This window comes from Mustela lutreola, chromosome 17 (genome assembly GCF_030435805.1).
Source record: "Mustela lutreola isolate mMusLut2 chromosome 17, mMusLut2.pri, whole genome shotgun sequence".
Lineage (NCBI taxonomy): Eukaryota > Metazoa > Chordata > Mammalia > Carnivora > Mustelidae > Mustela > Mustela lutreola.
This window is the reverse complement of record NC_081306.1, coordinates 22421444-22448241: the sequence shown is the minus strand read 5'-3', so window position 1 is coordinate 22448241 and position 26798 is coordinate 22421444. Positions and strand designations below refer to the sequence as shown.

Sequence of the window (26798 nt, the reverse complement as noted above, 5' to 3'; positions counted from 1 at the left end):
GTTTCCGAGAACAGAGTCCTGGATGTGAGGACGAGCTCTGTCGTAAGCGGCGGAGCATGCTAGGATGCTTTATTAGCGCAACGTTGGCCCTGAGGACCGATGCAAGCCGCGCCAGAGGACGATGAGGCCTGCAGGTGTTGTGCTTGCGGGGTGTCAGCAGTTACTGACAAAGTCTTCACCTTGTTTGATGGCGAAGGCACATGTGTTCACGGACGCGAGGGGGTTTTAGTTATGCTTTTCTCGGACAGTCTGGTGAGAAGCAGTCCACCTGTGAGGGAGCCCAGCTCCAGAAGTGGGAAGGATGCCAGGGCTTGGTCTTGTGTGGGGGCCACGCACGCTATGGGCTGTGAGGTTCCAGCTCAGCTTCAGCTTCCGGACCCGGTTGCCTCAGTGGCAGGGACCCTCTCCCGCGGCTCGGCCACAGCGGCCGCATGGGCTCTGCAGAGACCAGTTGAGGGACGAGTGGGTGGGAGGCTGCCCTGGGGAGTGCCGGCTGCGTGGAGTGGGGCAGCTTGCGGAGGCTTGGCGAATGGTGGTGTGTGCAATGACGGACGCCGGCCCCGGGGAGGCATTTGGATCCGCCTGCCGAGGTGACACGCTGCCTGGGAATGGCCTTGGTGGAGAGGGTGCCCCTTTGGTCACGGCCAGGCTCCGAAAGTCTGCTTGGTGGTGCCCGATGTGGGTGACGTGTGCTCCGAGGGGCGCAGGAGCAGCCCCCGGGAGACCTGGGCATTTTTCTTCCGTCTCAATGGTGGCATATGGTGACCTGAGGTGGACAGGTCCTCCACACAGTAGTGCCGTCCTCAGCCTTTGTGAGAGGTCCCTGCTCTCTTGTACCATGGACCCAGGCCACGAGGATGTGTTCCTGCGCCGGACCGGAGGCAGGTGCACCCCAGGCAGACTTCCCTGACCTCACGGGAAGCGTCTTTCCTGCTAAGAAGGCGCAGTGCACAGGAAGCGAGGGAGGCCCCTGTGTTCTCCTCTCAGGGGCCCGTGAGCTCCTTGCACTGCTGGTCTGCTGCGCTCTGTGAATGTTCCTGACTCCACGGAGGAGCCTTGCAGGCTGGGAAAGCGAGCTCCGGGGTAGGGAGTCATTGCCTGATAGGACAGTGTCGTCCCCGTCCTCTGTGTCTGACCCCAGCGAAGGCACACAGTTTTGTTTTTAGAGATGGACATCCTCCTGGCGACCTGACTCTTACCGCTGTCAGCCACACGGCTTTGGGCAGCTCACTGAACCTCCAAGTGCCCTTCTCTGTTGCAGGCGGAGGGAGGGGTGTCGAGGTCTAGTGCCCTCCCCCCTCAAAACCCTGGGTTCTTTAGCTCTATGTGTAATAAAGATACAGAAGCATCCGTGACATGGGCGGCAGCCACATGGCGTCATGTGGCCCGAGAGGAAGATGCCCGGGCTTGGTTCTCGCTGCCCGGTGACCTTGGGCCAGCTCTGTGACGCGGACCAAATCTCCATGCTGAGAAGACAGAGGAGCGAAGCATTTGTTGTGCCGTAGAGCTGCCAGACCTGGGTCGGAGCAGCAGTATGGCGTGCAGGGGAGATGCTCCCTGGGCCTCAGCACCCCCAGCTGGAAGATGGGGATTGTTTCCTCCTCTGCAGATAGTGTGAGGGCCGTCGGCGATAGGGTTCCAGGCTCATTCAGAGTCGTGTGATGGGAAGGGGGGACATGGAGGAGGCAGGCAGCCTAGCTTGTCCGGAGTGGGAGTGGGCAGCCAGGCAGCCTTGGGAGGCAGAGCACAGCCACACTTCTGCATTCCACAGATGGAAACTCTGGAGAGGACACTGGGGCTGGGGTTGGTGGTTTAGAGACCCAGGAGGAGGATCCTAAAGCGGTCTTACTTGGAGGTGGTCCGGGAGTGGTCTGGGAACGTGGCCGCAGAAATGGGGACAGGAGAAGCTGGCTGGCCCCTGGGCCACTGGAGGACCGTGACACAGAAGTAGGTTGACAGGGAAGAGTGGGCTCTGTGTTAGAGGCACTGGGTCTCGGTGGCCAGCGAGGGGCCGCTGCTGCGCTCTGTGTGGGTTTCTGAACTCCTGGGGAGCATCTTCTGTGTGTGAGGCCCACAGCTGGGCTTGGGCCCTGCAGAGTCAGACCCTGTCCCCGCCTTCAGAGACCTCACTGTTGGGGTCCTGTTCCTTGTACACCGTTGCCCTGTAGGTTCCTTGGATACCAACTTCTCATCACGTGGACCCTGGTTCATGCCTTTGTGGCCTCAGAAACTAGTTGCAGACAGCGTTGACTTTGGTCTTCTGCTTTTTTCCACTGGGCCTCTTGTCCCCCTCCCCTGTCCCTGGGAGAGAACCCCCATACCCACCCAGTCCTGGTCTTCTCTTTCTGCCTCTGGCCGTCCCATTTCTGTCCTTGCCTGCTTCTGTCTCCCCCCTCACTCTTCACGGTTGCATTGCGATGCTTCTGCACAGGTGGGAGCCCCTGCCCCTGGGCCCACTGGCGTGTTCCCCACAGTCTCTCTGGTCCCGCTTCGTGTCTGTCCTTGAGCCCGGCTGCTTGGATGAGCCCGTGGTGATGTGCTGCGCTGTCCTTGTCTGAACTTTGGGGGACGGACCAGACGGCCTGTTCTCTCTCTGCTCTGAAGTTCTGCAATTCTGCTTTACTTTTAAGAAGGATTCAAGGTTTAGAGTGACGGTCGCGGAATATTAGAAATGGTTACTAAGGGGTGATCAGCTTTGGCTTTTGAACGTATTGGATGTTCCTATGTTTGCTTTATTGTGCACTCTAACCCTGAGGTTCCCTCCAGCTCAGAAATGCTTCCGAAAGGTGTTTTCTTTTGCTGTTAACCATGGTCTCGAGTCTCAGCAGTGCTGTGATCCAGGGACGTCTCACAAGAGCTGGCCACATGCCTGTGCTGTAGACACCCTGGTTACATGGGTGTGTCCCCACGTGCTGGTGTGGTGGCGCTGTGGGCTGGCGGGTGCTGAGCCTGCGCTCTGATTTTCGGGCTGGCTTGGGAAAAAGAGAGTTCACGAGTGTTTCATCGGAAGCTGAATGCTTTGTTGTGGTGGCATGGAGGGGACGGACGTTGGCCCTTTCTTGGGCGATTCCACCTGAGTGGTTACAGACTCCGTGTCAGCAGGCACTTCTGGGGCGGCCTGTCCTTCAGGGTGCAGCAAAAGTGTCTGTGAGGCCATGGGAAGTGGCCCGAAAGCCCGTCATCCTTGCAGGTCACCGCCTGCTGGAGAAGTCTTGGGAGGTGCTGGGGTCACTAATTAGGTTGTGTGTTGGGTACGGTTTGGTTGGTGAGGGAGGGCCCAAGTCAGGTTTGTAGTGAGTACCCCCAAGCCCGCTGGAGGACGATCTGTTGTGCCTGTGGGCGGGGAGGGAGCAGCTGGCACGCGGGCTGGCTGGGCTCGGAAACCCTGAGCCTGATGGCGTCTTCCCCAATTGGGCATCTCGGATGGCGAGCATCAGGCTCTCCCCCAGAGCTCTAACTGCACTTTCTGCGCGGCAGAAATGGTCTGCGCTGCCCACGTGGGCATGGACCACAAGAAATGTGGCTGGTGTCAACGAGGAACTGGGTGTTTAGTTTTATTGAGTTTTAATTAATTAGCATTTACATCTTGGGTTGCGGCAGCTGAATTGGACAGTGCAGTGGTGATGAACAGCGATCTTGGGGTGGCCCAGTCACGTTACCTTCTGAAGTCGCCGAGCTGGCACACTTCTCCACATGAGATAATCTCTAATCTCCCCCATTTTACGCAGCGGTGTGACTCTTCTGCATGTGTGACCACACGTTTCGCTCTCCAGTAGCCGACAGGTCTAACACAGGCCCTGGCACAGTTTGGGGGAGGTCCAACGCACGTGTCAGTGCATGGTAACCCTGCCTCGCCCTGTCCCTCGGGCTACCCCTTCCCCGTGGCTTGTGTTTTTCCAGGGATGGTCCTGGCAAATGAATGTAGGTGAGTGGACTTAAAATGTTTCACTTCCTCTGATTTTCTTTTTTTTTTTTTTTTTAAAGATTTTATTTATTTATTTGTCAGAGAGAGCGAGCACAGGCAGACAGAGTGGCAGGCAGAGTCAGAGGGAGAAGCAGGCTCCCTGCGGAGCGAGGAGCCCGATGTGGGACTCCATCCCAGGACGCTGGGATCATGACCAGAGCCGAAAGCAGCTGCTTAACCAACTGAGCCACCCAGGCGTCCCACTTCCTCTGATTTTCTGTGAACTCCCTGTCTTTTGTCGCTGCTCTGGAGGCAAACCCCTGTCAAGGGGGTGAGGGAAGCGTAGCCCCGTAGGGAGACCCCTGATTGCCCTGGAAGAGGGCCTCCCTTCAAAGCTCATGATTGTCTCCCTAGGAAAGCACTTTAACAATAATCTGCATTTGTTTCACTTTTGCTTTTCTAAACGCTTTTATTTTAAATCTTACTTTTACCACTAGCCCTCCCCAGAGTGTTCAGCATTTGAGGACTGCTCACCACGGATGGCCCTAAAGTTCCATGAGATGGAATCTGGTCTGTGCTGGGCTGTGCCTTCCCTGCGGCCCGAGGAAGGCACCAGACGAGGAAGGCACCAGAGATGGGTGGGAGGATTGGGTGGGGTCATAAAAGGATTTTATCTGTGACCTTTGCCCCTCATTGATTGCCTCTGTTCTCCCAGGATTAGGGCGCTGTCCGTGGCCACCACAGGTTACTTCCCACTGCTCGCCTGCCCTGCGGGGTCTCCAAGGGCTCCTCCGGATAGCAGGAAGCGATGCTTTCGGGGTACCCATGAGATTGTCAGTTGACTCTCAAAATGTTAGCTTTTGTTGGTGGAAATTCATTAAGAGCAAGGAGTTCCAAGACCTCGTAGATTCTTCTAAAGGCATCAGATGATTCACGTTTCTGAAATGTTGGTTGTATCTAAGACGAGGTGGTATTCCACACGCACTGAGATGTTTTCTTGACTTTGAGTTTCAGTATGTTGGTTTGAAAAGACAAGAATTACTTCACCCCAAATACATTTGAGGAGGACGCTGTGGTGTATGATGGGTGTTTCCAGGTCACTGGGGGGAAGGGCTTTCTGACTCCTGTGGGGACATGGTGGTCAGGCTCTTTCAGGGGTCTGCAGAAATGCTCTTTCTTTTTCTCACTGCTTCTCACTGTGAAACGATTGGAAAGAGTCACGAGGTCAGGTCAGGATCAGGTCGTTGCCGAATAGCCCCAGGGAGCGCCTGGCAGGTCCCACTGCCGTCCCACAGGGGCGCCACGCAGTGGAGGTGTGTGCAGGGGCCTTCGTGAGCTCCGCAGACTTCGGGAACAGGTCACTGTACAGTTCTTTCTCTCCAAGGCGCCGACGGTGGTGGATCATCATCTGGAAATGGATCCGGGGCTCCTCCCACCGCTCCCGCGACGGGTTCTCGCTCCTCTTCCCGGAACCTGGGGTCGTCGAGCGGCGAGAAGGAAGAAGGCAAGAAGGCCCGGCGGCAGTGGGAGTCGTGGAGCACGGAGGACAAGAACACTTTCTTCGAGGGGCTGTATGAGGTGAGCTCTGGGGTTGGGACAGGCGGCAGAAACCTTCTCTTTCCACTTTATGCACGTTTCTCTTTCACTCTGCCTCTGCCTTGCTGGCCGCATGGCTGCGAGATCAACTAGTTTAGCCCCTGGTAGGCAGCAGGCGTGGGTCCCTAGAGTGCAGGACCCACCCTCTGACCTTGGCCCTTAATCCCCTCATTGTGACTTTAAGAGTTGATACTAGGGAGAGAGAGGCTGTTAGGAGGTGCCTTTGTTTGGTTCATTCCTTTCTACTTCAAGGGTCTACTCGTCGACTCAGATACATTCTTTCTGTCTTTTTTTTTTTTTTTTAAAGATTTTATTTATTTATTTGACAGAGAGAGATCACAAGTAGGCAGAGAGGCAGGCAGAGAGAGAGAGGAGGAAGCAGGCTCCCTGCTGAGCAGAGAGCCCGACGCGGGACTCGATCCCAGGACCCTGAGATCATGACCTGAGCCGAAGGCAGCGGCTTAACCCACTGAGCCACCCAGGCGCCCTCTTTCTGTCTTTTTTGAAGATTTTATTTACTTAGAGAGCATGCGTGCAAGTGAGGGGGGAGGGGCAGAGAGAGGGAGAGAGAATTTTAAGCAGACTCCTTGTTTAGCACAGATCCCCATGTGGGACTCGATCTCGTGACCCTGAGGTCATGATCTGGGCTAAAACTGTGGGTTGGACACTTAACCGACCGAGCTACCCAGGTGCCCCTCAGATACATACTGGACTGAAGAGTGCAGCCCTATCTCTGGGCCTCCCGTTTGCAGTTGAGAGGGCTGACTTGGGAGGAATGGCCCCAGACTGGGAGGGACAAGGGGACACTTGCCACATCCGTCAGAGCCGGCAGCTTGACCCTGAGAGTTGTTGTTGTAGTGGACCTGGGACAGAGTAGAAAGTCCTAAAAACAGAGAGAGAAGCTGCTCCCTGATCCCACTGCCCAAAGAAACAACCGTGCTCCCTGCCAGCTGTTTTCACATCCCTGTTCTGCTTTTTCAAACATTTGTAACTGTAGAGAACGTATTCTTTTTATTAATATCAAATGCGCTTTCCTGGTAGGTTATGGTTGTTTTGCCCATGTTTTTCTGAGTGCCTGTGAATATTTTGCTTCAAGCGAGAACAGACTGTGGCTTGTGAGCTTGCTGCCAGTTTTTATAAATAAAACTTTATTGGGACGCAGCCATGCCCATTCACCTGTGTGTAGTTTCTGGCCACTTTGTCGACGGTGGCGTTGATGGCAGCTACTGAGTGGCTCACCCCTGGCCGGTCCTTGCTCTCTTGTTCCATCCTTGTGTTGCTGGTTGCCAAGGCTCCTTCCAGGTTCTTTTGTGAGCAGCGCTGCCCCGTATGTCCTGGGCACGTCCCGTATCCTAGACTGCTGTGCTGGGAAGTAGCGTCGGGAGTAGGTGACTCGGCCAGCGAGCCTTCCTCCCTCTGTAGCACAGCACTAACAGCGCTGGAACAGGGCTCGCAGCAGAGCGGGGCTTTGGAGGGACGCTCTGAGTGTCCACGAGAGGCTAGAAGGGGCGACGAGCTCGAACTCAGCGCAGACGTCACAGTATTCCTGCTATGGCCCTTCTCCCTTCGAGGGGCCACCGCTTCGCTTCTGCCATCACAGTTGGAGGAGGTTGTGGTCCATGGAGACCATGAACTGTATGTTTGAGGTTCATTCCTGTAGCTGCAGAGCCCCTCAGACGAGTCCCCACGTCTCTCTCTCTTCCCTGTGACGGTTTGAGAGGATTGCCCGGAGGCCCCTTCTGGAGGCCAGGTCCCCACGCTGTGCCTCCTTGCAGTTGCTGGGTAGGATTAGGTGGTGACAGGCCCCGGGCCCGGCGTGAGGCTGTGCTGCTGATGCCCCCTGCCAGCTTTGCAGTGGCCTGTGCCACGGATGCCACCTGGCAGCTTTGCTGCGGCCCGTCCTGGGAGGAGCACGGCTCTGGGGGGGTCTGGCTCCCTGGGCATCGAGCGCAGGCCGGAGACCTTTCTGGGAAGGGCTCAGATGGGCCTCGCGTGTCCCAGACTCTCCCTGTGGCCAAGGGTGGTAGGGAGGTCAGCAGGGCGAGCGCCTGCTCTGACGTCATCTGTGACACTCTCTTACTTTGTCATCAGTGGCTCTTCACACAGCCGTCACCGATGTTTCATCGTCCTTCTGTCTGCAGTTTCTGCCTTACAGCCGCATGTCCGGCATCCCGTGCTTGCTTCCCACCGGCTAGATAATCACTGCAGGCTCACCTGCACACACCACTCCACAGGAGCGCTGGGGTGCAGAGAAGTCCCCCTTCAGCGGCAGGGTGATCAGGGAAACGGAGCAAGACCGTTGGAGGTGATGCCGACAGAGAGCCTGTGCTCACAGGCGGCAGAAGTCAGAAGGCAGCATAGTTGGAGAATCACCAAGCCCAGATTCGGCTCCCAGGCCGGCGAGTGTGTGCCCCTGTCTGGGTTTAGTGCCCTGCTGCACCTGGGAGCTAGCTGATGGATGGGCAGGCTGTCTGCACTTGCTCAGTCATGGTCAAGAGCTGAGGGAGGGTCATGGGGGACAGCGCACCCACAGGAAAGTGTTTAAGAATTTTTTATGTATTTTATTTTTTTTTAACAGTAAAGACGATTTAATTCTTTTAGGTTTCTTATACTTTAACTTTTCACTTTCAAGCTATTTCAGACTTGGAAAAAGTTGTGGAAAGTGTACAGAGAATTCCATGTGTCCTTTTGCAATGTTCCCACAACCTCAGTGTGCCCAGCACAGCGAGGAGATTGGACGTGGAGACAGTAGCACTTACTGACCTGTGGGCCTGACTCAGGTTTGGTTGGTGTTCCCACCGATGTGCTTTCTAGACCAGGGTGCCACATGCATTCAGTGGTCATGTTTCCTGAGCCCTCCCTCAGGTGCCAGGCCCTCTGTCTCTGTCTCCTTTGTTCTGTCAAGACCTTGACGCTTTTTAAAAAAAAAAATTTAAATTCAATTTAGTTAACATATACCGTATTACTCATTTCAAGAGTAGACGTTAGTGAGCCATCACCTGCATATGATACCCAGTGCTCATTCCATCCCGTGCCCTCCTTAACGTCCATCACCAGGTTACCCCACTGCCATCCCCTTTCCTCCAGCAACCCTCAATCTGTTTCTTAGCATTAAGAGTCTCTTATGATTTACCTCCCTCTCTGATTTTGTCTTTCTTTTTTCTTTCCCTTCCCTTGTGTTCATCTGTTTTCTTTCTTAAATTCCACATGTGAATGAGATCATACCATGATTGCCTTTGACGGACTTACTTCGCTTGGCATAATGCCGTCAGGGTCCATCCATGGTGTTGCAAATGGCAAGATTTTATTCTTTTTGATGGCTGAGTACCTGTAAACACTGGGGTGCAGGTGTGCCCCTTCGGATCACTACAGTTGTATCTATGAGGTAAGCACCCAGTAGTACAATTGCTGGGTTGCAGGGTAGCTCTTTTTATAACACTGGTTTCCACAGTAACTGCATTAGCTTGTATTCCCACCAGCAGGGTAGGGAGTCCCCGTTCTCCACGTCCTCGCCGACACCTCTCATTTCCTAAGTTGTTGCTTAGCCGTTCTTAGGGGTGTGAGTTGGTGTCTCATGGTGGTTTTGAGTTGTGTTTCCCTGATGCCGGGTGATGTGGAGCACTTGTTTGTGTCAGACCTTGACAGTTTTGAAGACTCCTGGTCTGTTAGGTTGTGGAATGCCCCTCAGTTTGGGCTTCTCTGAGATTATCTCATGATTAAGTTTACATTTTGCATTTTTATCAAGAATACCATGGGAGGGGACGCCTGGGTGGCTCAGTTGGTTAAGCAGCTGCCTTCTGCTCAGGTCATGATCCCAGTGTCCTGGGATGGAGTCCCACATCGGGCTCCTTGCTCAGCAGGGAGTCTGCTTCTCCCTCTGCCTGCCATTCTGTCTGCCTGTGCTCCATCTCTCCCCCTCTCTCTCTCTGATAAAGAAATAAAATCCTTAAAAAAAAAAAAAAGAATACCATGGGAGGGGCGCCTGGGTGGCTCAGTGGGTTGAGGCCTCTGCCTTCGGCTCATGTCATGATCCCGGGGTCCTGGGATCCAGCCCCGCATCGGGCTTTCTGCTCAGCAGGGAGCCTGCTTCCCCCCCCCTCTCTGCCTGCTTGTGATCTCTGTCTGTCAAATAAATAAATAAGATCTTAAAAAAAAAAAAAAAAAGACTACCATGGGAGTGTCAGGCTGTCCTGGGCACATTCTGTCTGGAGCGCGTGGTGTGCTCTGTCCTGTCTGGCAGTGTGAACCTTGAGGACTGCATTCAAGTGCCCCCTGCCAGGTCCCGTACTGACTCATTTTTGTTTTGTTTTTACGTTTACTCTATGTAAATAGCCTGTTTTTCATTTTTTTATCCACTAACTGTAGCAATCATGCCATTTTTTGCCTGAAATAGCTATGATTACATGGTTTGTCCAATGATTTTCTGATTCCATCCTTCTTTCTATACTTACTGGAGATCTCGTGCAAGAAAGAGATCTCTCTTCTCCCTCATTTAGGTACGAATTCACTGATTTTTTTTTTTTTTAAATCTGTGTGGACTCAGGGACATGTAGGCTACTCTCTCCCCATCGGTTCCAATCCCTCTTGGTTTTGCTGCCCATATTTTTGCAGGTTTGGCCCCTGGGAGCCTTTCCAGGTTAGCTCCTGTTGTGCCCAGGCACTTGCACACTTTCTGGGTCTACAAGATATTGCAGGCTCGCTGGAACTTGTCCCGCTCATGGTGTCCTGGTTCCTTCTGGGGAATGGGATTTAGAAGCCAAGATGCCGGTGCTGGGGGCGCTCGTGCTGCTGGGCAGCTGTCCCCTGCGGGCCCACCCCAGGACATCTGTCTTGGCTCTAATGGAGAATTGTAGCCCCCACATGGCGCCAGTGGTGACTGCGTTGTCCGGGACGCCAGTTCCACTCTGAGAATCCCCGAGGTCTCAGCCCTGACGTGGAGGTGTTGAAGGAAGGGGTGGCCCATGGGATGTGTGGTTCTCATACGAGGTGTGCATCCTCACTGTGTATCCGATACAGGATATGTTGCATTTGATGGAAGCAGTGGGTGTTTCTGGATGGTTGATGTGTTGTTTAGATGAGGCATACCACACTGCCCTCCTCTGCCCTTGCGGTCTGTGTTCTGTGTGTTCCTGTGATCGTCTTCACGGGTGGTCTTCTCGTGGTCTCTGGGCCCCTCCGTCTGAGGGAGAGTGTCGTGCTCTCCCGCTCCAGGGCCCTTGCCTCTGTGGTCTCCTGTGCCCTGATAGTTTTATCTCTGAGTTTCCACTGATGCTTTATCCGTTGTTCGAATTGAAACCTGAGGTTCTAGGGCGGTGAGGTTGAAGTTCCTGCACAGAGAAGATCCGTGAAGGAGGTCTGCTCGACCACAGTGGTCTCCTTTCCCATTTCTCCTGTCTCGGGAAGGGTCTGTGCACGCAGAAAACTGCCCTGTTGTAATCTCTGTGCTTTTACTGTGGACTTAATTTTCCAGCATGGGAAAGACTTTGAAGCCATTCAGAACAACATCGCCCTCAAGTATAAGAAGAAAGGCAAGCCCGCAAGCATGGTGAAGAACAAAGAGCAGGTCCGGCATTTCTACTACCGCACGTGGCACAAGATCACCAAGTACATTGACTTTGATAACGGTGAGTGTGCTCGGCCACGGCTGCCTGCTGCTCAGGAGTGGGTGCCCACAAGCCCTCCAGATATAGCTGTGGCACTGCTCTCACCCAGCCACATGGCCAGGGACCTCTGTGCCTCGTGGCACTTGGGCTGCTGGTACGCCCAGGCACCATCAATTAAGCTGAATGGAGAGGAAGCTGCGTGGGTTCTGACAGCCCCGCGTGCCTGGGTGTTTAGGTCCCTGGCTCAGCCTGGGCCCATGTCTGATGCTGGGAGGGCAAGGCCCCCGGTCCCCCAGGAGAGGCAGGGTACGGGTGCGGGCTGGCCAGAATAGAACCCCCCCCCCACTGGTGCCTGTGCTTCTTGCCCAAGGGGAGCTCCTTGGAGTGAGGGTGGGACCAGGGGGCGTGGGGAGGGCCTGGGGGAGGGCTGGCTTTCTCAGGGCTCTTGTCTGTGTTTGAGGCTGGGCTCAGAGTCGTGCCGTGTGCAGTTCACATGTTGGGTTCACATGTCCCAGTCTGGTTCACATGTTGGGTTCACATGTCCCAGTCCGCGCTCTGAGTGGGCTTTCTGATCAGCCCCCGTCCCCAGTGGCCGCCTCCTGTCTCTTGGGGTCACGCCTGCCGCACCCTCATCGATCCACCTTTCCTGGCGCTGTTCTTGGTGTCCACAGCCTCACTCTTCTCCCGGTCATTCCAGACGTTTGCTTTCACTAACTCGGCTCGTTCTGACTGTGCAGTTAAAGTAGTCTGAGTTCTGACGTAGAACGACCATGGCGTCTGGTCTGTCACTCCCCTTGGAGTCTTTGCCGCCGTGAGGCCTTGGTGTGAGCCCCTTATGGCGGACCTCCGTGTTTCCCGTGCACTCGCTCTGGGCCTGTCGGGGATGTCTCGGCCATGCGCCTGCCAGCGCCCTCCAGGCCGACCCATCCGACTTCCCTCCCTGACCCTTCCTTGGGTCAGCATGTCGCGACCTGGGGTTCCTCCTCCAGCCCGAGAAAGGCCCAGAGAGCACAGTTCAAGCAGTCTCTTTCTGTAAAAGGTCAGATGGTAAATATTTTGGGCTTTTCCAAACTTTGGGGTTTGCAGTCTGTGGAAACTCTCTGTAGACAGAAGGTAAGCAGGTGTGCGTTACTTTTTTCAGAAACACTTCTTTCACAAAAAGAGGCCGTGGGCTGTGTTTGGCCTGTGAGCCATAGTTTGCAGACCCCTGCCCTGGAGAAACCCTTCCCTGCTGCCACCGGCCAGTGTGGGAGCCCTTGGGGATGGGGCACCCGAGCTCCAGTCACAGTTGTTACCTGACCCTGTCACCTGAACGTAGTTCCCTCCGAATCCTTCTGGACATCTGTCACCAGTCAGAGTCTTGCTGGTTGTACCTCAGAGGTTTTCGGGTCTGTTCTTACTGCTTGGTCCTGTTCAGATCGTCACTGTTCTGCCACGGCCCTGTCCCACTGTTCTGAACCTGCCCCTCACGTCTCTGCAGGGCTGATCCCTGCCTGTGCCCCTGGACTCTCGTGCTGACCCGCAGGCTGGTGGGAGCAAGCTGTTTACCATCCTGGTGCCCATGCTGCCACCCCCGCCTGGTCCGCCTCCCTCATCCTGCTCTGCTTCCTAGGCCGAATGCCTGTGACATTCTCCCCGAAATCCCACCCTGCATCCTTCTCTGCCCTCCTCCTGCTGCCCGAGTGGAGACTGGCTCTGCCTGTGGCTCAGTAGATGAGAAAACTCAAGTGCAGCCGTGCAGGCCCTCACCCAGGCCCCCCAAGACAGCCAGTGGGAGAGCCGATACCCCCCCTTCTTCCCAGGCACCCTCTGCATGTGCTCAGCATAGCCCCTGCCCCACGAGTGCGGGCTTTCAGGCCACGTTTCTTGCCGCTGTGGGCTTTCTCTGTGCTCCCTGTTGAGTGATGTCATTGCAGGTGAACACGTTTCACTTTTCCTTTCAGACTGACAGGTCACTTCTGGTGGCTTCGAATAATGCATTTGTGGACATCCCTGTTCAAAGAGCACTTTTCTTCAGAAACGCCTTCTTTGGGAAAATCGTATGGTTGAGATCAACTTACTTACCTCTCGTTGTGAGTGCTGATCGTCCCCTGTGAGGATCAGGGTCCGGGCCTGCTCTCCTGGCTGGCTGCTGCTTTGCCGTGTTTCGCATCAGGCTCTGTCCTTGACCGAGGCAAGGAGGAGCCCCTGGCAGTTGAGCACACCCCATCCGGGGGCAGTCTGTCTCCCCAGCAGGACCCCGTGGCAGGGCCTTCCCTCTGCCAAGTTTACAGCCCCACCGCGCTGCTCTCTGGCCAGCACAATGCTCTTGTTTTCACGAGTCCTTTCCCGGTCCCTTTCCAGCTTGACCACCTTCCACTGGTCACCTCAAGTGGTATCCTTCCAGTCCTCATAGGGGACACATGTATCAGTGTTTACAACACATAGGAGGAGCCGACTGGGAGGAGGGCTCAGCACCCCGAGTCAGTTCCAGCCCCCGGGTCCTCCAGTCGAGCCTGGCACCTCCATGGGGAAAGTAGATCAGGAAGGAGCAGTGGGTCCAGCATCTTGGGACAGCGTGTCTGTCGATGTAGATGGCCGTTCTTTCTGGAGACCTGTGGGAATGGCCTGTTGACTGCCATGCATTAGGGACTGCCATGCATTCTTGGTCTTTTGCTGATGCTGTGTTGTTTATTGGGTTTTGGGTCTGTATGAGCATGAATAGGAGATTCTCTGCTGGCCTGGGAGTGTGCTGGCCAGTGAGTCATGTCTTGCTCTCGAGCAGAGTGTCACCGAGCTGTCCGTGTACCTGCTGGCTGCACGTGTCCTTAGTTCTCCGCGCTTCCCAGATACCAGCACAGCTGCAAAGCCTTTTGAGTCTAAGACTTGATAACATCCGTGGTCTTTATGAAGCCTGTCCCTGCCTTCTTCCACAATGACCTGTGTCCCTGGCATCCTTTACCTGAGCCATGTGCTTCCTGGCGGCTCCACCTGGGAAGCGTCTACCTTCGGCTCAGGTTGTGATCCCTGGGTGCTGGTATCAAGCTCCGTGTCGGGCACCCTGCTCAGCCGGAGCTTGTTTGAGGATTCCCTCTCACTTTCTGTCCTTGCCTCCACACTCCTTCACCCCAGGACATGACCTCGTGAGAAGAGCCTTCTTTCTGTTGGACTGTTGGTTCCACCAAAGTTTTGTATTTATTTGTTTATTTATTTAGATTTTATTTATTTTTTGGAGAGAGCGCGCGAGCACATGTGCACAAGCAGGGGGAGGGGCAGAGCAGGAGGGAGAAGCCAGCTCTGCCTGAGTGGGGATCCCGATCAGGGCTCGATCCCAGCACTCTGGGAGCATGACCTGAGCTGAAGGCAGAGGCTTAACCCACTGAGCCATCCAGGTGCCCATCTACCAAGGTTTCTCGCTGGTCCTGGTGATCTCTCCACGTTGGTGGCAGCAGGGTGACCACATGAAGCCCGAGGGCTACCTGCCCCTTTGTGGGGCTCTGGCAGTTGCCTCGGCTTGGTACTGCCCTGCTGTCCTCCCTCCTTATGCGTGGATCCTCTTCCTGTCTCTGTGGATTTGCCTGTTCTGGACGTTTCGTAGCGGCAGTGTCACATTGTGTGGCCTCTCCCTGTGCACCATGCTTTCTCAGCCCGTCCACTTCGTGGCCGCTGTTAGAACTCTTACCTCACGTGGCAGACAGATCCCACTCTCTCTATGTTCCATGCTTGTCTGTCTGCTGCCTGGCGGTCTCAGCATCCGGAGCAGCGGTCTCCTGTGAGAGGCCCGACGAGGCCTCGGTGTCTCTCCGGAGAGCCTCCGGGAGTGGTTGGCGTGACGTTAGCAGAGTCCCAGGCTCCTGCCGGCCTGTGTGAGGATTAGAAGCTTCTGTTTAGATCATTCGTTCATGATCTTATTTTCACTTGCTGACATGTTTTTGGTTTCCTTTCCTGGGGATTTAATCACACACCCAGAGTGTTGGGAGTTCGGAAAGGGCTCTCTGAGGAGAAGCCAGAGAGAGCCATTGTGAGGACAGTGGACGGGCTGAGTGAGGACGAGCCGCCCGGGTCACTGCTCGGTGACCACAGACTGTGCTGGCCCAAGCTGGCGGGTCGCCCTCAGGTTTGGCCTCAGGTACGTGGAGCTCAAAGCAGCGCGGTGTTCAGCGCAGCGGGATTTGTTCTCTCTGTTACAAGACCGCATGGAGGCAGTGAGGCGGGCGCAGGGACAGGGTCTGCCCTCTTTCTGCTCGGCCCTTCCAGCATGTTGCTTGTGTCCAGGGCGGCCAGGCAGCAGCTCGGCAGGGCAGAGGGATGGGCCATAATGAAGCGTTCGTCGTGAGTCAGTCTTCAGTCATGTCTGGAGCCTCGGGACATTTCCCACTCACACCTGAGGCCAGGACGTAGTGGCATGGCGCTGTCTAGCCCCAGGACAGGCTGGGACGCATGCCGTCTGACCTGGATGTCTTGCTTCCTAGTGAAGCGAGTCTGTTGGAGAGGAGCTGGGAAGGGCGGGTGTTGGCACTGGGTGTGGTTGGGGCTGTGGTTCCTCTTCTGTATGGCCCTGAGCCCTGGGCGGTTGGTCAGTGGTCAGAGATGGCGTGATATGTCCGCGTCCTGGGTCCCGGAGCCGCAGGCCTCACATGGAGCTCGTGTGTGTTCTGTGTATGCGGAAACAGACAGTCCCACCCCACCTCCTCTGCCTCTGTGGAAGCTGGCCATGCTGACATCCCAGTCTGTCCTCCTGGGGACACCGCTCTGCTAGTGAGGTCTCGTTTCCTAGCCTCACCCCGGTTTCTTTGGTCTAACGTATTTTAAAAATCTGAAAAGCAGCCCCTTGTTCCTGTGTATGTCTCACTCCGATTCCCCCGGGGGCTGATGTCCTGGGGAACCAGTGCCGCTTCCAGTCTGTGACAGGAGAAGAATTAGGCACAAACAAGTCAGCTGCAAGAGATTGGGAGCAGGGCACAACAGTCAAAAAGACTGCTGCCACGAGCAACTCCACAGTCTCACTTTCATTAGATAGAAATAGCCAACAGAAGGACCGATGAAGGTCAAACATTAGTCACCTGTCTTGCGGACAAGCAAGGAGGATAAAGTTTATAGTTAACCAAACACATTCAAAGGGCTCTTCTAAAAAAACAACGGGTGCTTCTGGGAAGAGAAAAGAACGATAACGGAAAAGGGAAGCAGGCGGTATTTCGTTCTACCCTGAGCTGACCGGGTGTTCCCCGATGCTCAGCTTCCTGTAGCAGGCGGCGTTCCGCCCTTGGCGGGCCAGGCAGTCCCGGTTGCCCGGCTTATGTGAAGGGGCAGCCTTCCGCCCTGAGTGAGCGGGCATCCCCAGCTGCCCAGCTTCACAGTCGTCTATCGTTCTTCTCCCCAAAGACCTGTTGCCAGTATATGTTTTTCTTAAGGCCATGTCTAAATGCACTTGGCAATTAGTAAAATCCTCCAGGAGTTATAGTTTAAGTAACAAATTGTTCCGAGGGGCAGTAGCAGACCAGTGCACATTGGCCGAAACTATGAGATGAGCTGCGTTCGTGTCCCTCGCACTAGTCCTGTGCCGGGAGCTGGCCACTGTCCATGTGGGTATCTTCCATTGTAAAGCTCTATCTCGTCTTCGTCTTTCAGTGTTCTCCCGTGGGCTGAAGAAGTCATCCCAGGAGCTGTACGGTCTGATCTGCTATGGCGAGCTGCGGAAGAAGGTCGGAGGCTGTGAGTACGGGTGCTCATGGCTCTGGGAGTGATGCCCCCGTGTGCTTGCAGCCTCTCCTGATGGGGCCTGCTCTCCTTCACCGCGGGTCTGTGATGCCAGGGCTCTTTTCCCTCCGACAGGTGCAGTGGGCCCCCACGTACCTGGCACTTGGTGACACATTGTTGACACTGGTCATGTCTGTGTGTGCGCCCCACCCCCGGGCATACTTTCTTGGTCGGCATCTGAGGAGGGCCCTGACATTCTTCCTGTGTCCCCTGAGCGCAGGGGCGTTATCCTGCATGCCCATCGTCCTGTTACCCAGCAGGCTCTGCTGTCTTACCAAGTCTCTGCCTGTCTTACCGGAACACCCAAGGCCCGATCTAGTCCCATTGGTTAGGGATGTTGTGCTCTGGCCTTCCGGGGGCCCTGAGTGCCCAGTGGCCTACCTCGCCACCCCACGCGGGCCCAGAGTAGGGGTGCCCTTGTCTCTGCAGGTGCCACTGGCCACCCTCCCACAGTGGAAGAGTGCTCACCCACAGGGCCACACCAGAGGCCCAGTGAGCCCCATGTGAGGGGGTCGTAAGCCATCTCCTCTCTGGTCACCCAGCCACTGCTCGGCAGGGGGGTGGTTGGATGGGGGTGTGGAAGCAACAGAGGGACGGGTGGATGGGTGTTGTGGTTCGTGGACTGCTCTGCGCATGCTGGCCTAGACAAAGGCAAAAACCAGACAGTAGGCTTGGCGCTCCAGCCCCATCCTCCCCGTAGTCTGAGCACTTCTCTGTCACCAGCTGGCTTCTCCTGGGGGTCTCCTGGGTGTGGTGCTATACAGGGCAGTGACTTCTCCCAGCCACTGCTGTGTGGCCCCTCCTTTGTCCCCACCATGTACAGGTCTCAGCCTGTGCACTCCTAGCCCATCTGAGTCCTTGCAAGGCAAGCCTGGCTCTGACCTTGGGTGGTTTGCCATCGTCACCCCCCACCCCCATCCCCGGGCAGCGCTGGGACCCTGGCCCCAGGGGCATCTGTACTTGGACCTCCTCCCCTCTTCCTGACACTCTACAGCTCAGCTGACCCCTCCTGCTGGTGAGGGGGTCTCCCCCATCCCTCAAGAGGGACCCAGGCACCTGTCACATGTCCTCTGGACCCCACCTGAGTTCTTAGTGCCCTGCACCCCCATGGGGCTGGCCCAACTGAGCCCTGCCTGCCCCGCGCCCACAGTTGCACTCACTGGGATGTGAGTGTGCACAGGAAAGCGGCATGCTTCGGGGTCGCTGCCTCCTGCAGAGACTGCTTGTGGGCAGGCGCTCCCGGACTCTGCCAGAATTGCGGTCAGAGCGTGCTTTTATTTAAGATGGTCTTCCTAGCTGAGGTTTCTGGACCCATGTGAGTCCTGAAACAGTGGATGTCAAGTCTCTGCTGTGTCCTGGGACTCGGACACAAGCTCCGTGCGTCAGCAGTAGGGCTGCTGTGCTGGGGGTGTCCCTGGGGCCGAAGAGGCTCCACCTCGATGAAAACAAGTGTCCGTACAAGGCTCCTTGGCTATGAGGTTGCAGGTTTGCCCCCTGTACTGTGTCTTACACCCAGAGCTTATTCCTGCTGCCACAGCGGCCTGGTGTTGGCACAGGCCATGGGGACACACCAGCCACCTCCAGTCCTCACCCGTGTGTGGGGCGGCTTTACCCTGAAGGCTGGGTCCTGGGATGGTACCTGTCGCATGACTGAAACCTGGTGGTTGCCACATCTCCATCCCTGGGCCTCTGTCTGTCTGTCTGGCCTACCATACAGGACCGATGGGACCTTCGTTCTCCTTTTGGCACTGCTTTCTGCTTTCCCTTTGATCTCTGCTCCCACGCCCATGGACCTACAGGACAGTCTGGCCTCCTGGCGGTGCGCCTGGCCCTGCAGACCCTGCCTTCCCCAGGGACGGCCTGCTGCACTGCTCACCCCTGGGGCTGCTGGGACCTGTGTGTGCCAGGGGAGGGCTGCGCCTGCCTCTTTCCCTTCTGTTCGGAGGCCCATTTCTATCCCTCTGGGACTTGGCCTTGCTATCCTCGTCATGTGTCTTTCAGTGATCATTCATCTGTAAAGCTATGTTGTCTTCATTCTTTTTTTTCTTAAGATTTTATTTATTTGACACAGAGAGAGAGAGATATCACAAGTAGACAGGGAGGCAGGCAGAGAGAGAGGAGGAAGCCGAGCAGAGAGCCCGATGTGGGTCTCAGTCCCAGGACCTTGAGATCATGACCTGAGCCGAAGGCAGAGGCTTAACCGACTGAGGCACCCAGGTGTCCCTGTCTTCATTCTTGAAAGGTGTTTTGCGGGATGTAGAGCTCTGATGCAACCGTTTTTCTTTCTTCACTGTGAGGATATGGCTCCCGCATCTGGCCTGCGCGGTTTCTGGGGAGTGCCCGCTGGCCTTGTGTCTTCACTTTTCTGGGGAATGGTTACTTTTCTCTTCATCGTTCACCCACCCTGGGGATCCGGTGACCCAGAGCAGACCTCGGCAGGCCCACGGATGCCCAGAGCCCAACAGGAGAGGCATGCCTGCTGATGACCCTGTGGGGGATCTGTGCACCCCATGGCTGGGGAGGGTGGAGGCTCAGCGTACGAGTCTGGCAGGGAAGCATCCAGCATGCGGAGGCAGGTAGTGTTCCCCTGAGATAGTCCGGGTGGATTGAGATGACGTGCAGGTGGGGACAGTGCTCTGGGTCCGGGCTTTGGGAGGAGCTGCGGCTAACGGCGGGGCCTGTGTTCTGGAAGGCCGTTACCTGGTAACAACTTGGGAATCTTCACGGATTTTGTTCCATAGAGCTTTGTGGTCACGTTTATTTGCTTTTCCTTTAAAGGTATGGATGACAAGAATGCCACGAAGTTGAATGAGCTCATTCAGGCTGGGTAAGTGGGGCCTGCCCCATGGAGTGCTGCTGCGGATTTGGGATGTTCGCGGGCTTCTCTGAGGCCCAGACCCTGGGACTCGTGGTTTTCTTGCCTTTTCTCACTGGGGCCCGTAAGGTGCCGAACTCCCTGGGGTTAAGCGGATGGCCGCTCAGAGCCCTGGGAGAGCAGGGGACTGCGCCCAGGTTGCTCCCCGTCTCCTCCTCCCCTAGGGGCCCCCTGGCAGGGTGGCAGCGCCCATGCAGCCCTGACCACCTCACGTTCCGGCCCTGTCCCCAGCGTGCGGGCTGGGAGTGCCTTCTCCTCTAGCTCCTGCTGTCCCGTGGCTCCTCTGGTCCTGTTTCTGCACTGCGCCCGCCGAGGCTCCGCGCCCCTCGAGGCTGGGCCGGGTTTGCCCCTGAGGTTCTCCCGCTTGCTCCATGCTGACTGTTGCTGCAGCAGAGATGATGTGTGACGCGTGCCTGGTGCCCCATTCAGATTTGGCCTTTGGGGCCTCCTTTACTCTGTCACCCTCACCGTTGGGTCTGACTGGCTTCGTGCTGATGTCTGACTCTGGGCAGCTCTCCAGCCCTGTAACCGCCCACTCCTCCCCACTCCCGGAGCCCTCCTGGGACCATCCCAGTGCTATACTTTGCTTCGTGCCGCTCTGCGCTCTCCTTGGGCAGTGGGAACGCTCCTCGGGGCCTTGGCGAACCTTCTCTGGGGAGGGATTCCAGATCCAACTTGTCCCCCATTTCTGCGCCCCAGTTTATAAATCCCGTACAACATAGAGCTCCTCTGTGTCCCAGCCGGGAGGCTGCAGCAGCCCTTCCTGGGAAGGCCCCGACCTCACACTCTTGGGGTCCCTCTTGGTTGCCTTTTGCTCCTCTTGCCTGTCAGCCCTCTGCCTCTCCCGGCAGGTGCCCTGGCCACGCTGCTGCACGTCCCGGACCCTCCCCTGTTCCCCGGTCTGCGGGTTCTGTGTGCACGGCCTTCCCCCTGGTGTGGCCCTCATTGACGGCTGCCACCGTGTCCCTCCCCTCGACCCTCCAGAGCTCATGTGCTCCGCCTAGATCTCTGCCCCCTGTCCTAGATGGACCCACAGGTCGTCTCTGGGCCCCTCCCAGTCGAAGGCTAGCTATCCCCTGGAACGTCTGCAGGACGTGGCCTTCTTGCATCTCTGGTCTCCTTTCTCTCTCAGCCTGGTGCTAGCTGGCCTGCACACCCCCGCCCATTGGGCATGAGCGCCTGACAGCTAGGGCTGGCCAGGTGGTTTGTGCCTTGGCTCCAGCTCCGCGTCTAATGGTACAGATGCTCCCGCTGGGCTCCCAGGGGCTTATTACCATGAACTGCCCCCTTGGAAGCAGGCGTGGTAGTAACCAGGCCATGTGTGTGAGTGCCATGTGGAAAGAGCGGCAGTTTGCCTGGCCTGCTATGAAGGGGGTGGGCAGCCTTCACCGCCAGTGTCGTCGGGCAGGCGGAGCCTCGTGGAGGCATGGGGCCAAGCTCCAGAATGAATGACTCTGGCCGCCGTGCCCCACCCCCATTGACCTGCTGCAGTCTCAGCGTCTTCCTTCTTCCTGCCCTCACACAGGCCCTGCCGTTCTGGGGTCAAAGCTGAGTTTGTGTGCGCTCGGTGTGCCATGCGTGCCTCTGGGGCAGCGTTGCGGGAAGACAGAGGATCCTTGGCAGAAGTGGTTGCTGGTGTTTGCGTCTCCCCCGCCAGCAGGAGAGCTGTCCCGCGAGTAGGAGTGTGCTCCCTGGATGTGATTTGGGGGGGCGTCTCCTTCCCCTTCTATTGCACTTGCCCCAGACTCAGGGCCCGAGCCGAGATTCCTGGTTCTTTGTGCTCAAGGGCATTGGGCACTGGTTTAATGGAAAACTGTGCATTTGCTTGGCTTTGAGTTAGTCTCGTTGCAGGAGCAGCGCAGAGAGGAGGTGGCCTCCTGGGTTTCTGGACAGAGAGGGGTCTGCCTCATGGTCCATCGACTTTGGGGAAGGCATGTTGAGAAGCGTGAAAGCGACTTGGTGGTTGGTTTTAAGGCCTGGAGATTGGAGAGGCCCTGAGCTGGGGGCCAGAGGGACGAGTAGCCAAGTCTCCACGGTCTGGGCGAGGGGCCATCATACTAAAGCCTGAAAGTGATGTGACTGTTGGGATGGTTCCGACCCAGGTAGGATCCAGGAGGTACATGTGCACCTCATGTTTGCCTTGGATATTCAGTGCCGCGCTGTAGGGACGGCCTGTGGCCGGTAAACAGCGTGCCCCCCGGGGCAGGTGGATCAATAACCGGGCTGCTCTGGGGGGACCAGAGAGAAGGTTTCCGGGCCGCATTCCCCACAGCCGGTGGAGATACCCGGCCTGCAGGAAGGGCATCATAATCCTCCATGCCTCGCTGTGGGCTGCGCGCAGGGACTCCTGAAGGGGGCCGCGTAGGGAGGCGGGAGGCGGCCCGGTCGGATGTGACCCGAGTCCCCCAGCAGCAAAGTCAAGACAGTGGCTGAGAGCGTGGGGAGGCCCGTGTTCTCCCGCCACGAAGGCACGGAAGTGGGGTTGCAGCCTGAGGCACGTTGCGTCTCCCCTGGCTGCCCTGGCACGGGACAGCCGTCGGGAGAGCTTGCAGGCCGATGTGCCCACTCCCCAGACCCCCGGGTCAAGGAGGGGGAGTGGTGTTACCACGCGGGCCTCCCCGCATGGCTCCAGCCAGAGAAGAGAGCGGACAGAAGTGGTGTTGTTTGTCACAGTTGTGGGTGGAGAGTCTCAGGGCACTGTCTGTGGAAGTGTTTGCAGACAGCGGGTGCGCAGTGTGCGTGTGTGACCCACCCTGTAAGTGTGCGTGGCCTCTGACCCCACAGTCCCACGGTGGGGGAAGCCGTTAGGCCAGCAGCAAGCCACCCTCGTAAGGGTGCGTACCGCAGCACACTAGTGCTGGCAGAGGGTGGCGCAGAGGGAAGCGCAGGGCCTGGCGGGCTGCGGGGTGCGTTCTCCTCTTTGGAAGTGAGACGGAGTGAGTGTGTGGAGTGAGTGCGTGGCCGCAGCGGGACAGCTCCATGAGTAGCTCTCGCCTCACACCAGGGCCCTCTGGGGGTGGCGGGCCTGCAGGGCACCTCCGTTTTTCACACCAGCCTTGTGTTTGAGCATCTCGGAAGCGAGCTTCTGCCCCGTTAGAGGAGGGAAGGTCCGCGCTGGGAAAGGGTGTTCTTGTTAGCTCTACGCTGGTGTGACCTCTTTTGCCCTGTGGAGCCTTATTCGTGAAAATGCATTTGTCTGTATTTCTGGCTGCAGAAGTTCACCGTCTGGCATAAGCCTTGGGACCTCGTGCTGAGTGGCTGCTGTCGCTGCCTGGTGGCCAAACTGTGTAGGAGCCCTTGGAGGGTTGTGGGGTGACAGCGACACTGGGACCTCGAGGCGGGGACAGGTGGGAGCCAGCCCCAGCACAGAGCTCGTGAGGCCCTGGGCTCGAGGAGTATCCCCGACAGAGGCTGGGTGCCCTAGGGTCCTGCTTCCCAGCTCCTTCCTGCAGGCCCCGTGGGTGGCAGGCTGCACGCCTCGCTGGGGCTAAGGTTTCTGACTGCTGTTGCCCCCCTCCGCTGCCACTGCCCTGGCCCCGGGATACTCCCTCCCTTATGCAAAGACGGGCTCTCCCTCCTCCCCTGGCTGCGAGCTCGGATGCCGCCCCAGCCCTGAGCCTCCACACGGTCTGCGTGTTGTGTGTCTCTCACATGTGACTGGCCATCTCGGCACTCCCTTGGGCACCGTGGGAGCTTACCTGTCGGACTCCGGACCAGCCCATAGCTCCAGAACAGCTGAGTGCCGGGCACCGGGGCCAGGTCAGTCGGGGCTCCAGGGAGCCCCTCACAGATCACAGGTGGGGAAGCACGGTGGTGCCGTGTGCTGCCAGCTCCGCGTCTGCTCTGACTGACGTGCCCGAGAAGCAAGGCGGTTACTCTTTCAGTCTTTCAGAAAGCTGATCGTGAGAAAGTTCAAGCATCAGAAAGGTTGAAATCGCAGTAAAACAGACCCTGTCTCCCCTTGATCTGGATTTACTGGTGGAGGAGCCGCCCGCAGGCCGTGCTCACGTGCAGTGGCACTGGGTGGTCAGAGAGGGCAGTCCTGTGTGTGCACGTGCTGTCACTTGTCCTGTTGTGCTTTCCATTCCCTTTCTCCCCTGTTGGGCTGTGGCCTTGTCTGTGGTCTGCGGTACCGGCCGCTGTCTGGAAGCGGGTCGTGAGCAGGTGCCTTCTTACATGTGTGTGTGGCAGGTTAGATCGAGAGTGACAGAGCAGTGTCTTGTGTCCACCATAGGCTCCCTGCCCTACAAGACCCCCGTGCTGTCCTGACTCGCTCCCTCCCCCAGCCCTGTCGGCAAGGGTGCCTTTTCCTGAACGTCACCGAGAGGGCATCACCTAGAAGACGGCCTTTTCACACAGTCTTTCACGTCCTGTTCCGAGTGTGAGGAGGTGCACGGCGCAGACACGGCCAGGTTCATCACCCCCAGCCTCCCTCTGCTGCCCCTCTGCGGTCCCCACGCCCGCCCAGCCATGGCAGCCCCCTAGGGTCCTCCTCTCCCGGGATGCTGTCCATGCGGGGTCACACCACGCACGGCCGTCTGAGGTTGGCAGGTTCCACGTAGCGGTTGGTGTGCCTGTGAGCTCTGTCCCTGTGGGTCTGGAGTTGGTGCCTCTCCCTGCAGCGTAGCGTCCCCATGGCGGCTGTCCCGTGTGTTTCTCTGTCCCCCAGCGAGGGGCATGGGCTGTTCTGCAGAAGCTGCTGCTCTAAACCTTGGTCTCCGTGTGTTTATTCCGTGGCACCCAGGCAGACGGGTAGGGGTGTGGGTGCTGGTTTCCTAGGGAGCTGCCTGTGGTCTTCCAGGCAGGCCCGTCGCTGCTCACGCTCTCCACACTGGGCCTCACGGGTGGGAAGTGGTGTCTCCTGGCAGGGTTGGTCTGCATGTCACTGGGGACTGGCCACCCTGAGCATCTTTCTTGTGCATGTCCGTGTCGCCCTTCTGTCTCTCCAGTAACCAGCCTGCTCAGATCTCGCACCTGTTTCCTTGTCACCGAGATGAGAAAGTTCTCAAAGTGCTGCAGAAACAAGTGTTTGGTCGGGTGGGTGTCGGCAGTGTTTTCTCCTGGTCTCTGGCTTGTCCTGCCTTCCTGGTGCCTATCACGGGCGGAGGGTGGGAGGAGGTGCTCAGTCCTGCTGAGTCCCCGTCTGCCATCTTCCTTTATGGGCTGTGACTTCAGTGTCACCTCCGGGAACTCTTTGTCTCACTCAGAGTCATGGTGCTGCTCTCTGCCTCCTTGTAAAAGTTCCAGGGTTTGATGTTTCTATCCGTGGTCTGTGTCACGCAGTTCGTGCCGTGGTTCATGTTTGTGGTCCGTAAGCATCTGTGGAAAGCGCCATCCTTCCTTCCCTGGTGCTCCTGCACCCTTGTGTGAGGCCCACAGGCCGCATTGCATGGGTCTGTCTGCAGGTTTCCCTCCCGTTCCATGGCCGGGTGTGTCGCCTTCCACCAGCAGATACCTGTTTCCGAGAACAAAGCCAGTGGCCCATAAAGGCGAAGGAGACATGGGGGCCGTCAGTGGGGTGCCCGTCGGGAATGGCTCCTTTACTTGAGGCCGTGGAGTGCCCACGCAGCTAAATTCCTGTGCTGCCGCTACACACTTTCTCAGTGGTCTGTGAGTGTCCTCTCGTTGGAGAGCTGTAGGACACGGGAGCAAATGGACCAAGGAGAGCCCTCAGGTCGCCCCCCATGGCAACAGTCCCAGGCTAGCGGCATAGAGTCAGCACGTGCTTACTGGGCTCATCACGTGACTTTGCAGAAGGGAAAGCCAGACTCCATGCCTGTAGAAGAGCTAGCCTGTTGCCTGTTTCATCAGAGCAACAACGTGGGGGTGTGGGGGGTGGGTTGCCTGGGGTCCTCTGTGTGACCTTCTGTCAGAGTCGAAGTGCAAGCCTTCTGCAGATGGTGTGTCTTAAAGCCGGGCCGCCCGGCCTGGTGGTCGCCCTGCCGTGGCTTAGCTCCAGGATGGACTTGAGGCTATGGGGCATGGACCACATCCAGGACTGTGGCCAGGCCCATGAGGCCTGTCCGCGAGCATGAGCGGGGCTTTGCCTCGGCAGCTGCTAGCCTCAAGACATTCATAGGACCTCCGTGTAAGAGAAGAGAAAAGAGAGCGTGAGCTGAGATATTTTCTGGTCATACAGAAGGGGGCTGTTCAATTTCACTTAAAAAAAAAAAAAAAACTAAAAAAAGGAAGTCAGAAAAGAGCAGTTTAACGGAAAATGTAATTATCGCAAACACAGGTGCCCCGTGGCGCGACCACGCCCACCCTGTGTTGTTGCTCTGGCGCAGATGGGACAAGAAGTGATGGGCCTCTGCCCCCAGGCCCCACAGCTGCTGGTGGGACCGGCCGCGACCGAGTCCACCTTCCACACGCCCACGGCAGCACTTAGCTGCCTCTGTTTCCCCGGGTCAGGGGGACCACAACTCAGGGTTTCACTCTTCAGCGGAGCAAGGTGTGCCTTCCACACAGACTCCATCCTCTTAGCCACGCTGCCTGGCCCAGTGAGGGGAGCAGACTTCCTGGTGTCCTGGTCTCTTCGACAGGCGGCCCTAGCCCCACGCCGCTCATGGTGTTATGCTGATCGCCGGCACAGAAGGGACTCGGCCAGGAGGCAGCTGGGTGCACGGCATGGCGGCTACATGGGGGGCGTTAGCAGTGGGGTCCTGTGAGACTGGCTGCCGCAGCCTGATCCTGCCCGCATCCCACCGCCATCCCGGCCTTCTAGACTCCCTCTGGAAGTTTCCGTGAAATCTGCTGTGGGGGTTTCAGAGCTCTTTCTCTCCCCAAGAGGAGGGCGGTGCAGCTTTGTTTCCTTAGAGGTGGGAGTTGTGTCTGAGCCGGCTGCAGCGCTCATGTGAGCGTGCCCGGGACTTGTCCGGGGGCGGGGGGGGGGGGGCAGCCAACGCTTTTTGTGCACCGCTGAGAGTACCAGGACCTCCAGCTGTGGGCAGGACTGTTCCAGAGTCATGCTTCTGTAGTTCTGTGCGTCACACACAGTTACAGCCGCATGCACACCCAGTGGTGCAAACCCTAACCCCAGCCACCCTGTCCGCCTTCTATTCCAGAAGTAACCACAGACACAAGG

At 57.3% G+C, this 26798-nt stretch overlaps 1 protein-coding gene across 3 annotated transcripts in view; it reads left to right on the top strand.

Annotated features, from left to right (window-relative positions):
- CRAMP1 (cramped chromatin regulator homolog 1) overlaps nt 1-26798 on the top strand; it is a 55589-nt gene that overhangs the window by 7071 nt on the left and 21720 nt on the right. For all 3 annotated transcript variants that reach the window (XM_059154022.1, XM_059154021.1, XM_059154020.1), the window contains 4 exons: nt 5289-5482; nt 10971-11124; nt 16711-16794; nt 19618-19666. In XM_059154022.1, coding sequence (XP_059010005.1) covers nt 5289-5482; nt 10971-11124; nt 16711-16794; nt 19618-19666 — 481 coding nt within the window. The remainder of the gene's footprint in view (nt 1-5288; nt 5483-10970; nt 11125-16710; nt 16795-19617; nt 19667-26798) is intronic.